Consider the following 13343-nt stretch of genomic DNA (forward strand, 5'->3'; position numbering starts at 1 on the left):
AATCCAGCCAGGTAATTCCAAATTCTGAATTTCACATTGGTACCTCGGGAGGATGGAAAGCACTGCGAATGCCTCCAGTTCAACACTGTGCTGTTGGCATAATCTTTTTTTTTTTTTCTTTCCCTTTTAAAGGAACCTGATGGATTCTAGAAACGAACTTCGCTACAACACCTGTAGGACTGTGTCTGTGTGAGACTGTGAGCTCTTTGGGGGCACAGCAGATTTTTTGTTCTCTGTTTGTACAGCATCCAGTACAACGCGCTTGTCCACGACTTACCCTATTCTTCAAAGTAATGAAAGAAAGGCTATTTTACAATAATAAAAGTTCTTTATGACAGCAGCATGATAAATGATAGACGCCCAGCTCTCACTTCAGCTCTGTCTTTAGACAACAATACATTAATTTGTAAATAACACGTTACAATTTATACTGCATCAACACCATAGTACGCACAGAAAGGACACTTGTTCTGCTCAGTATCCAGGACTAGTAATACGCACAGCTGTACACAGCAATAGGAAAAATTTACTGGACACGAAGGTCTTTCTGGTCCCATTTAAGTGAAGCCTTGAAAGCCTGTGTCCAGTTGATAAAGTCTACGGCAGACACACACATGGCAGTCCAGGAGAGTTTCATATGTAAACGCCTGATTCTCCTGCACTGAACCTCGAGAGGGTTGTGCTACACCCAGAAGGACGTGTGCCTGTGCTTTGACTTACTGTTGGGATGCTGACACAGTCCTGGGTACACGTGCCTGTGTGGCAATTCTGCCCCTGCTGTATTCAGTGATGATTTTCCCCCTAAGTGCTGTGACGCAGAGTAAAGCCTTTCCATCTTTCCTAAGGGGTATGAGAGCTAATGTGTAACTAAGACAGGAATACCGGACCGTTCTGATGGGGCAAATGGTATGAAAATGGATGGAGAAACTACCAGAAGAGAAGCTTGTATAAGGTTGTGGAAAATGATGCAGTAATGTAAGCGAAGGGTATTGCAATACAAAATGTTCAAGAATTTAAATGCAAAAACTTAATTTTGACATTTCCATTAATAATGTAACATTAGCGGAGTTCTTAATGTAGCTTTTAAAAAACCCCGCAACACCAGTGTAGCTAATGCTCACAGATGTCTGCTTTCTTATACTTCAGCATCATTTTGGTATCTCCCCCTGCCAAAGTATTGCAACAAATCTGTGATTACCCAGGACATCCATATGCCGTGCAGCATGGCTACTATGAGCTTCGGTGCAACAGTGGGAACACGGCCCACGGTTCCCGATTCTGAGAAGCCCGAACCTCCGCCGCTTCAGCTGGGCCTGTCCCCCCCACCTGGGGCCTGGGTGACGGTGTCACTGCCCCGGAGTCCCCCCCACCTGGGGCCTGGGTGACGGTGCCCCTGCGCCTGCCCAGCGCACGGCGGGGAAGCGCCGTGGCACAGGCAGCATAGGAGCAGCGGCCGCAGGCTGCGGGTGCGGGTGCGTGGCCCCCGCAGGTGAGCCCAGCCGCGCACGCTGCGCCCCGGGAGCAGCGCGCCTCGGCGCGGCCCTCCGCCTGCGCCCGCCGGTGTCCGGCCCGAGCAGCGCCTGCGGTTGCATGCGGCAGATAAATAAACGCACCATGTGCAGATCAGCGCTGCGCGTTTCACTCCCCCGAGCGCGGTCCCTTTTCACATACACGTGCACCCATATTTTTTTTTTTTCCTTTCCGAAGAACACGGAGGCGCTCCCACTAGCCGGGGCCGCCCGCCGCCTCCCCCGCCGAACCTCCCCCCTGCGCCCGCAAGATGCTCGGAGCAGCCGCCAGGGCGCCGCCGCCCGCTCCCCCGTCCCCGTTAGGGGGACGCCGGCGCAGAGGCAGGAGCGGGACCGAGCGGCGGGGCCCTGCGCGGCGGCCGCCGCTGCCCGCCGCCGCCCGGGCTGCAGCCGCCCCGCTCCGCTCCGCGCGCGCCCGCTCCGGCTTTTGCCTCGCGCCCGCTCGCGCCCCGCCGCCGCCGCCGCCGCCTCCGCGCGCGCCGCTGCCGCCGCCGCCGCCGCCGCCGCCGCCTGGGCGAGGGGGAGCCCGCTGGGGGGGGGACGTGAGCGCGCGCCTCTGTGAGAGAGAGGGCGCGTGCGCGCGCGCGCGGGAGAGGGAGGGCGGGCGCGAGCCCCGTCCCCGTGCGGCCGCAGAGAGGAGAAGCAGCGGCGGCGGCAGGCGCGGCGGAGCGACGCCGGGGCTCTTGTTTACCAGCGCTCACTCTCCGTCGTGCGAAGGGAGCCAGCGCGGAGGAGGAGACGGGGGAGACGCGGCGGCAGAGCGCCGCGAACCCTGCTGCGAGCGAGCGGCGAATTAATTGGGAGGAGCAGCAGACCCTTCCCCCCCTCCCCTTCCCTCCCCGGAGGAATTACAGACCCTTCGCAACAAGCTCCTGGGCTTTGACCTTCAGCAAACCGGATCGCCTTCCTCGTCCCCCCGCCGCCCCCCCGGCTTACACACGCGCACACACCCACCCCCCCACACCTCTTCCCCGCTCCCCCTCCCCCTGCCTTGGGCTGGGCAGCGCGAGGGGAAGGTTTGCAGCGCGCGCACACCCAGAGGAGGAGGGAAAAAAAAAAAAAAAAAAGGAAAAGGATTTACAAATTCGCTGGGTGGTTTTTGTTGTTGTTGTTGTTGTTGTTGTCGTCGTCGTCCCCCCCCCGCCCCCGCCGCGATGGCAAGGCGGCTCGGAGGGATGCGAGGAGGAGAGCTGCGGGGGGAGGAGGCGGGGTGCTGAGCTGCTCCGCTCGCCCTGCTGCTGCTTTGTGTGTGTGTCCTGGATTTCTTTTTTTTTTTTTTTTTTTTTTTTTTTTTTTTTTTGAGAAGGAGCCTGTGGCAGCGGCGCCGAGGAGAGGAAGAGGAGGAGTAGGGGGGGAGCTTTTTTAATTCATTTTCGTTCCAAATTCTGCATTTCGAGCCTCTGCAGCCAGCCGGACTTGTGGCGTTGTTGTTGTTGTGGGTGGTGGTTTTGCGTGGGGTGTTCCCCCCCCTCTCCCCTCCTCGCCGAGCGGGGAGAGGAGCCGCGGGGATCCCGCCAGGGCAGCCCCGTCCCCGCGCGGGGGGGACGAAGAAGCTGTTGTTGTTTTGTAATAAGATTGTCTGGGTCGCCCCCCCCCCCCCCCCGCCCTTTTTCCCCCGCAGCCCTCCCAGTTTTTGTGTCTGTGTGTGCTCGCTGCCTCTGTGTGCGGTGTTTGAAAATGGAGGTTGAAGATGCAGACTGCCAGCCCCGATGTGCCTCATGTTTGCGACTCCTGTACACGATGTACCACTGCAGCCAGCGCTGAGGGGAGACGGCGGCGCCCCCCGCCCCGGAGCCCGCCCCGCCGCCCCGGAGACAGCGTCGCCCCGGGGCTTTCATGCCTTGTTGTTGTTGCCGTTAATACATCTTGAGTATCTGTGTATTTTTGGTGTGGTTGCTCCGGAAGATCAACACCCAGGGACCTCAAAAACCCTCCGGTTTACCAGTCCGAAGGGTCTTGTTTTTTTCATTTCTTCAGGCAACGTGGATTTATTTATCCTGCCCCGCTTCTCGTCCGCCTTTTGCCTCCTTCGTTATTTTTAGAGGAGGGGGAGAGAAAAGAAAGCGAACAATTTCGGACTTTTTTTTTTTTTTCCTTGTTTTCGGAAAAGGGGATTTTGTCCAATTAAAAAAAGAGGAATGAAGTCTGGCGCTGGAGGAGGGTCCCTCGCCGTCTTCTGGGGGTTCCTGCTCGTCTTCGCCGCACTTTGTCTGTGGCCAACAAATGGGGAAAGTGAGTACGGTGCGTGTCGGCGGGGGGGGCGGCGAGGGGCCCCCGGGGGTGCCCGGTGTGAGGGGCTGCCTGCGAGGGCGTCGGCTGCCTCTGTGCGTGCGTGTGTGAGGGGGGGTCCCTGCCTGAATAGGTGTGAGGAGGGGCTGCCGTAGGGGGGGGTGTGTGTGAGGGGCTCCTGGCGTTGTGCGTGAGGGGCGGCGGGGGGCTGCGGCGGGGTGTGCGGGGGGGGCCGTGAGGGGCCGTTTCCCGCCGCGGTGAGCGGGTTCGCCCCTGCCCGCGGGGATGTGTGTGTTTTCCTCCTGTTACGCGTCTGCTCCTCCGGCACGTTGAACAACCCGGGGCTGCACGTCTCCTTCCTCCCTCCCATCCCTTCCTTCCCCCGGGGGTGCCCGGCTGGTTTTACACGCGGGGTCGGCGGAGCCGCAGCCCCCGAGCCGGAGGAGGGGGTCGTGATGCCCATCCCACCCCTCCTTTGTGTTTCCCCCCACCTGACCCGCGTTACTACTCCTGACCCCCTCCGGAGCCCGGTGCAGTGTTTAGACCTCTGCAGCCAGGGCTGCGAGCTGCGTAGTAAACACTTGCAGGCAGGGAAGAGCCGTGCTTGCTTTCCCCGCATGGAAAGAGCTTGATCTTTGGCAGTGTTTAGAGGCTGTATGCAATAACCTGCCATAGCGAGTGAAGAATTCCTGGAAATAAGCGCCTTGCCTTTTATTGCCGCTTTACTCCCGAGGAAGGGTTTCACTCGCTGTGCTCGGGGTGCAAAATTAAGGTGGCATCCCGCAATCTAAAGGTCACAGTCTGCTCTTGGTTTGGTGTTTGGTTATTTTTTTTTTATTATTTAAATTAGCGTCTAGGTTGATACTTCACGTTTGCGCATAAACGCCTGACGGCCGGATGGGCTGTATTCTTAAAGGTGATTTTCTTACTGTTTTTTTTTTTCTTCCAAGCAGCTGTGTTGCGTTTAGCATTAAGGTTTGTGCAGTTGACTTGGCAGCGTGCGAGCTGCTTCCTCCGTGTGTGCGAGTGCTGCACCGAGAAAAACGTGGTTCATTGTGCGTGACCGCGCTGCCAGCAGCCGGGTCCCCAGCGCACCGAGATGTCTGGATCCCTCCCTCGTTTATCGTCTGCGGATCGCCCTGTCTGTCTGTCTTGCTTGGGAGTTGCAAAAGCCCCGGCTTTGTTTTTGTGCGTTTCAAACCTGTGATTATATTGCAGTGCCCGCCCCCTTCGGGCGCAGGGGAAATAAAGGGGGCAGGGATGGATGGCTGGCGCTGCAATTGATTAGACTGCAATCATCACCATATTAATCCCGGTGCTGATGGGTTTTCTTCTGGTATGTCGGGCTCACGCTGGATTGAGGTTCTCTTGCATGGAATTAGCCATCCCTTGTTTTCTGGAGTATCTCTGTAGACAGGGAGATGGTGAATGTGTCTTGGAGCCCAACCATTTTAAAAACTGCTCCTTCTCCTTCGGTGTCTGCAGAAACGGGCATGTTCCTTTACTGCATCTTGATGCTTCAGTTTCTTCCGCTGTGTGTTTTTCAGCGTGCTCCATGAGCCGTTGTTGTGTGCCTCTCGCTTTCAAAAAGATATGCCGTTGTCGGAGGGAAGGAACGGAGAGATCAATTTTCTCCATTTTAAATGTAAAGGGAAGGAATTCAGGAGCCTGGAGAGGCTTCTCTAAAAGTAGTAGTTTCAGGTTGAAAAGAAAGGCAAGTTCTTTGGGTGCACTGACAGTGAGACTAACTACAAACAAACAAAAAAAGAGGCGAGCAAGAAGGCATAGATGGAGTCTGTAATGCATGTTGAGTAATATTGTGTTTCATTAGCCAGCGAATGCCAATTAACTCCTTGCAAATTAAGGCCCAGCTCTGGCTGTTGCGTTGTAGTGGCAGGGCCAGCTAGAGCTGGAGAGCTGCAGACTTACTTCCACGAGTTGAACTTTTTGGCTAGAGCTGTTGTCAAGAGGGAAGATTAATTTGTTAAGTTTAAAAACAAAACCCCAGTACCCTTCTTTGGGGAAGGGCTTACAAAGGATGGAGTAGTGTGGAGAAACAGGGGAGGAGGAGGGAGGAGATCTGGTGTATCCTTAAACTACTAGGATACACACTTAGAATTTTTTCTTTTTCTTGTCTTACCTGGTACAGAACACCTTCAAATAAAAATGCTTGCCCAGCTCTGTCAATAAAACAATGCAGGAACAGTATCTTAGGATTTTAGGTTCCAGTCCTCTGAAGTGTTTGCGGTTGCCAATTAGCTAAAATGACCCGATTAAAAACCTCCCAAATGAAATATCTTCTGAAGAAGATGATCTAGGCATTTAAATGTGGGAAGATAGGCTGAAAAACTTGTCTTAGCTGAATACTGCCTCTAATCGATCGTCTTTGTAGTTTACAGTTTAATAGCCTTTGTTTTCACGAGTTATTGCTGAAAGAATTTTGCTGTTAGGGGGAAAAATGATCTCCAGAGCAGATGTTTTGCATCTCTTCATATTCTTCTCTCTCCCCACAATAGTGGAAGGAAGATTAATCTTAATTTTTATTTGTTTTTCATATATACTGTGTCATAGCTAAAAGGCACTTCCATTTTCGGTCAAACAAGCAAGGCATTCCTAAATAGGAATACAAAGGAGTTACAACTGGAGGGGAGAGACCCATCCCTTTAATGCTAAATCATATAAAATCTGTTCGTGCTCTGTGACAGAAACCTCTTTAAAATACAGGTAGCTTCCGTGGAAAGCTTCTGATTTAAAAAAAAAAAAAAAAAAAAAAGCCTTTTAAATTTCTGAGATTTCCCTGAGATTTTGTTAGAACACCACGAAAATAAAAAAAGACCCTTCATTAAGATAAAGTGTATGCTGGTGTAACAGTGCATTTGATGTGTAGAACTACAGCTGTTGGAGGCTATTTCATCATAGGGGTGGGTTAAAGATGAAGCATAAACGTGATGTTTTCTTCCTTTTCTACTTTGAACGTGGTGGGGTTCCGATTTTCACCCTCATGTACATTTAGAAAGGGAATGGGTTAAACATTCAGTATAAAAATTATGTTTTTATGTCTGATAATACTTGAGACTGATAGATATCTTGATGGATCTGTTCATGTTAGCTCCAAGCTTTTGTTTGTCTATCCAGGCTATATTTTATGTTTCTGATGTTAATAAACAGTAGCTCGTGCTGTATGTTTAATCTCTCTCCCAGGTTGCTTAGTAAAAACCCTTATGACCTCCTGAGTGCCAGTGTTAAGCACACCTAGCTTTAACATCAGCGTTTTCATATACGCCTAGTGGTTAGTGAATGTTGTTAAATGAGAGTTGGATAATTCCTTCTCTAATTGAGGCTGTGAATAGAAAATGCCAGAGCGTTTAAGGAATTGGTGTCAGTCTGGCTCACCAGAAAGAGGAGAGGAGGAAAGTGTTCAGGGGAGTGATGGGGATTGGGGTCCATGGGAAGGAGCGGTGAGCCAGGCAGTACTTTGAGTTTTTTGATTGTGTTAGATTGTACTTTCAAAGTGTTCCCATACCAGAATTGGAGCAAAGGCTTGCATGACTCAGAAACTGAAAGGGTTAGGAAATGGTAGTGACTTAGCTAATAACAGGCAAAATGTGTTGAGAACATGAGAAAGCAGAGGAATGGGTGTGGAAAGATGATGTGTGTTAGAAGCTTCAGTGCTGAACCAACATTTGAGAGAGAGAAATATTCTGTGTGTAAAGTGAAGGACATTTACCTTGGTTCTTAAGTAGGTTGTGAGAAGTGGGGTGAGGAAGGGGCTGCAGAGAGCGAGAAGACAGATAAATTAGTTTAAATTCAGTACAACAGAAGGCATGATTTATTTGATTCAATAAGGAAATCGCTCAGATTTGATAAACTATTTTGTTAATTTTTATGTCAGTTTTTCCCTGACCAGTTGTTCCTTCAGCCTGATTCTAGAGTATAGCTAAAGCGCAACTGCCGTAATGCTGAAGTAGTTGTCATCTTGAAATACATGTTCAAAATCTAGTGTTGAGCAGTTACCATACGGTGATTTTTGAGTCTGTCTTCGTTGGTGAATAATTAATTTATATCAATATATGTTACCTTGGGAAAAGTTGTTTCAAACGCTGTTTAATTTTCTGCTAAACTGACATTTACTAAGAAGATACTGGAAGAAAATGTCTTCAGTGAGAATTTATTTTTTTTTTAAGCATCTAACATTTAGAATTAAAATACATTTTAGAGCTGAAACTCTTAGCTTTAAAGGACAATTTCAATTCATGTTTAACTGAAGCTTTTTTTTCTCTTCTCAAATAATTTTTTTTTTCCTTTTTACTTTGTGGTAGATTTTACCAGTGATCACTGGAACTATTAAGTCGGTGAGACCAGAAGAGGCAGTTTTGTTAAATGATTAATTATATTGTGTGTATATTCAATCTGCGTGAATTGTGAGCTACCACAGACTTCATTGTAGAGAAGTTTGTTTATGGTCCTGGACTTTGAGAGAGAGGAAATAATGTATGCAGGAAACCTGTTTTTCTCACACTGGAAGTTAACTTTGTGATCCCACACAGAAAACAACTTATCTACCTCATCATCTGTAAGTAATGGCCCTGAAGATCAGAACTTACAAAATGTACTGAATTAAATTAATAATTTAAATAAGGAGTATTTATCTAGATTACCTGTAGTTAAATTATTACAGTTGGTGAGCATTATTTTGTTTTCTTGAAAAGGTGATGACTGACAAGCAATGACGACTTTCTGAATGTTGATTTCTGGAATGAAATACATTCTTATTTGGGTTTTAGTCTAAAGCTTTCACATTTGGCTTTGTGATGTTATCAAGTATCAGCTGTATTTTATTTATATGTGTGAGTGTGCACATAGGAATGGGTAATCTGCAGTTTATTATTAAACTATTGTGTATGCTAAATTTTTAAAAAAGCTGCAGTTTGAGTAATTGTCTCAAGAGTCTCATAATTAAAGTTGTTGCAGATTTGTAGTTTCAGTTTATTTCAGATCTTTTTGACAAAGTTGAGCATTTAAGGTTCCTGGGCTTAGGTGGTAATGGAACATGCTGCTTTTAAGAGTTTTGTGTTTGGGAATGCAATTATGTGTTTGAAAGGTAGAAATACTGTTTTAGTATTTTGATATATTTGACATGTATAATTTTTCTATCACTGTAAATTGTATAGACAGCTTCTTTGTGTAGGTTAGTTGGATTAGTTTTTATGATTTATGAAAGCCACTTTAAAAAGAATAGTTTCAAAAATTTTTTTATTGTACAAAAGCAGAACTCAACAAACAGTAGTTGATGAAGACATGTTTGTGGTTGTTAGCCAGCCTGTCTTGTGTGTGGTTTCTTTGCGTTGTTTTTTTTTTCCCTCTTAGCCAAGCCATGACAGGTACAGTCTGGACTGATTTCTGTTGTAATATATTTGTCTTTTTTTTGTGTCCTGAACCGTCTGAGACAAACTTCGAGGACCAGCAAATGATGAGCAGCACACAGTGTTCATTCGTATAGTTCTGTGCTTGCAAACAGAGCTGGACCAAGTCCTCAGGCTCAAAAATAGGCTCTAGTTCTTTTAGGCAGGACTACTTGTTTTTGCTAAATAAGTTTGATAATAGTTTGGCATATTCATTAATTAAGGAGATGCATTCTGGCAAAACCAGTGTTAGCATGGTGGTGTATTCTGAAGGTTTAGCTTGCATTTATTACTGAAAATTTTTCTTTTTAACCTTTGCAAATGCTAAATATGAACAGTTCCCTTAGGGATATCTTTCAAGACACCAATTAACTTCTTCAGTGTTGATATCCTCAAGAAGTTGCTGTTGTGGCACAAGATTATTTAAAATGTGCTGAAAAACAAAATTGTTGTTTATTTACAGATTGATTTGCATATGACTTGTAAGCTTTAATGTAATAAAATTTTGTTTATTAATTTTGGAATATCCAGATGTGTGCATTTCCTACCACAATGTTCCTTTTGTGGTAAACTTGGTGGTATGAGCAGAAATAAGCACTTTGTATGTTTGAGTGCCTCCCCAGATAGTTCTTCAAGGACGCTTGTCATCTTTGACCTACCTGGGGAGAAGGAACCTCACACCCCACTGAAGTGCAAAGTTTGTTTCTCTAGAGGAACAAATCCACTAGTAAATACTTTGGTAAAACAGCACATGTATGCTTTTGTAGCAACACAAAGTCATTTTAATAATAACTGGGAGCAGTAATTCACGTGAAGATTGACACTGAAGAGAAGTGCTAACCAAGTTGTGCTTCAAGAACTTCATGCTATGCAGTTGACTTAAAAAGAAGTGTGCGCTATACAAATAAGAAACTTTTTAAGCAGGAAATGGTTGAACGGCACATGTATGTGCTTTATTGTAATAGTTTAAAATACATGTGTGTCCTGCTTTTGTGACTACTTCGTTTGTGAAAATGTGTGTTTGGGCAAGTCCAGTGACCTAATGAGTTTGTTTGCTGTGTGTTGCCAGTGAGGCACATGCTACTGAAATAGCTCTGTGACCAGTCCGAACGAATGTTATCTGCAAACCTCTTATTGGTGCCATTACATGCTGTAAAGATAGTTCTGTTTACCTGGAAGCGTGAGCATCACCTCTGATCAAAACACTTTCTCTTAACAGGTGGGCTGTTTTGGAGTTTTTTGCTGCACATCCTTTCTCTCTGTGGAGGGGAGCAGTGTCTAAATGTGACAACATCAGGGACGTGCAGAGAGCATTGGATTTCTTAATGATGGAGGCAAACTTCACATGTGTGTGGTTTTTTTTCCTCCTGTTGAATGGGTTGGCGGGTCACTTTTACTGATGGTTTCCAGAAACTTTCTAGTTTTTTTCCTTCAATATGAACAGTTCACAAATTAGTACACTACTCATTTAAGTCAGCTACTTATACAATACAGTTCAAATAGCAGAGGATTTGATTGGAGGCAGGAAAGAAGAATTTTTTGAAGTTCAGAATGCATGAAATGAATACATGCTGAAGTAGTCAAAGATCCCTTGTACTTTATCAGAGAGCAGTCTGCTTGAATGAAAGGTACTGTACCTGCTGTTAAGTTTATAAACTTGGTTTATACAGATTACTTTTTAAATTATTCATGATGCTACATTACAAGTATATCTGACAGGTTTAAAATAAATGGCTTGATGGTAAGAGGGAGCATGCATAAATTAGAGCTGGGATAATGTGCTCTTTGAAGTACCTCTTCCATTTGTTACTACTGGAATACAGTAGGTAGCTGCAGCTGAATGTGTGATTCTCAAGTATGGAGTACATCATTATCTTCAAACTGTGTTATAGTGGCAGTTCTTAGATAAGATGGATGAGATGAAGTAGCAGGGCGGACTGAGGTGTTCACTCTGTATTTAGTTATATACACATTTCTGCTGAAACCTGGAGAGTATTGATGGGATGAAACTTCCCTAAGCACAGCAGTTGAAAGGGTCTGCTAGTAACTGTGTGTTAGCAAGGTTAGGATGGCATCACATAGTTAGTTTTGTGTTTTTTTTGTTAGGGTGCTGTGGGTTTGTAAGAAGTGTTTCAGCAAGGTGGTAGGAGATTTTCCCTTATATTTACTGGGACACTATCTGGTTTGCTTATGGATCATGGTACTCTGCTTGAGAAGTCTTCCTGATATATATGCAGAGGGAAACTTCGCAAGAGCTAAAGTGTTGTGTTTGGAAAAGGTTATTGGTGGGGAACGAGAATTCCAGATCTCCTGGATGCAAAAGCAGCTTCCCCAACCATAAATTGACATGGTGCTGGTTTTCCTGATCTTGTAGACAGGCAGCTTGTTATATTTGAGAAGCAAGCTCCCGAAGTAGTTTATAATGTAGAAAAGACCCTAAAATGGTGTGTGGTAGAGCAGCCCTCAAAAATAATCAGAAGTTTTTCTGAAAGTGGAAGGTCATCTTATGAAGATGGATAGTTCAAATCTTGAGTCTTAACCAAGTGGATACAGCATTCTGGAGAAAGGTCTGGTGACAGCTGCTCCTGGAAACCATCTGTAACCAAACTTTTAAAAGGGAATTGGCTTGTGCTGTGGAAGGGCTTTACCCCTGGATCGATCTCACTAGGGTGGTTTCCTCATTATTTACATGGGCTTCAGTTTAGAGTTGCCTCCACATTTTGTCCTTCTACACATGGTACGTGTTGCTTCCCTGCCGCTCCTGTCACATTCCTTTGGGTCCATCTGTAGTAGTACGAACCTTGAAGGGCTTAAAAGCACGTTGCAGACCTCTTGTGTGTGGAGTGACACTGCGTTGTAGGAACAAGCATGTATTTGCACTGCTCAGCTGATCTGAAGTAACATCTGGCTGTGGTGTTCTTGTTGAAGTTGCAGTGGAAGTACCTTGTTTGTCCCGTCCCCTGTGCTCTTCCCAGGTGCAGAAATTAGTTTTATTGCCATGTTTTTGTTGCTTTCTCCTGGGGCCTTTGATGTTTAGTTACATTGTTACTGTTGCCTTCTCTAGTCAAATTTCATGTATCTCACTGGGGATGTGATTTGTTCTCCAAGATACTGATGGGGTTAAATAATGTGGAAGGTTCTTGTTTTCAGGTGGCTTTACCTTTCTTTTAGCTGAGAACCAGCGTTAAGAGAGACACCTTAACATGATGATGTCGAAAACTGTGTTAAGAGTTCACGGACCCATTGGGGTGGAGTGGGGAGCCTACCGGAATTGCGATGGTTTCTGGTCCCACAATGGGATTTTTAGCTACTGCTTCTCTCTGGTGGTTCTGTGTCCGCAGCAGGTGGAAGCAGCTTGTGGTTCTGTATTGATTGCAGTTAACATTTTTCCAGTTTGTTGTGGCTGAAGTGTGTTTTTTTGGATGTTTTGTTGTTGTTTTGTTGTTGTTTTGTTTGGTTTTTGTTGTTTTTTTTTTCAGATGGATGTACATTTTATTGGCCCATTGCCAGTGTCATGCCTCCTGGAAAGGCTGGAGAGAGTGAACACCCAGCTGTGTAAAGATGCTGTTACTGTGTGTACTTTGCTCCTCTTTCTCAGACCTGAGAAGTACTGAGACTGGGGGAAGGAAAGTTGCAAACCAATAGGATGTCTGACCATTTTTGTGGAGGAGGATGCCGGAAGGGTCTGTTAGTCCTGTTGCTCCTGCACCTTGAATTTGTTTTATTAAGTTACATTGATATTCCCGTGCAGTTCTTCCAGTGGCTACACCCATGATGGGGGCTGAGTCTATGCAGTTGTCACTGTACAAAAGCGCAAAAAGGGGACGTAAGGAAAGCACATTTGTTCTTGCAAACTTGAGACTTGGCTTGGTTTGAGACTCTGATTTGAGCCTGCCTGGATGCTGTCTAGGAGTGACTGAAGGTTTTGATTGTTGGATTTCTTGTGTGTGTGCTTTAAAATGTTAGTATTTTTGTCACGTTCGAGTAAGGTGATTATGTGGGTAAATACTTTCATTGATACTGTGTCTCAACAATAGGCATGCAATATGTATTTAATACTTAGATCATGAGAGTCCTTCTTAAAATTTGAGCTTGTATATGCTTTGATGGGCTGTGGTTCTAAAATGTGGCTAGCGTTACCAGTGAATGAACCAGGGTCGTTTCAAGTTGGTTTTGTTGTTAT

The 13343-nt window shown here is 46.2% G+C and overlaps 1 protein-coding gene across 1 annotated transcript in view; it reads left to right on the forward strand.

Annotated features, from left to right (window-relative positions):
• The first annotated feature begins 2830 nt into the window (after nt 1-2830).
• IGF1R (insulin like growth factor 1 receptor) overlaps nt 2831-13343 on the forward strand; it is a 195684-nt gene continuing 185171 nt past the window's right edge. Inside the window, 1 exon segment of the mRNA XM_037393380.1 lies at nt 2831-3761. Coding sequence (XP_037249277.1) covers nt 3668-3761 — 94 coding nt within the window. The 5' untranslated portion in view covers nt 2831-3667.

This window comes from Falco rusticolus, chromosome 7, assembly GCF_015220075.1.
Source record: "Falco rusticolus isolate bFalRus1 chromosome 7, bFalRus1.pri, whole genome shotgun sequence".
In the NCBI taxonomy this organism is placed as follows: Eukaryota; Metazoa; Chordata; class Aves; order Falconiformes; family Falconidae; genus Falco; species Falco rusticolus.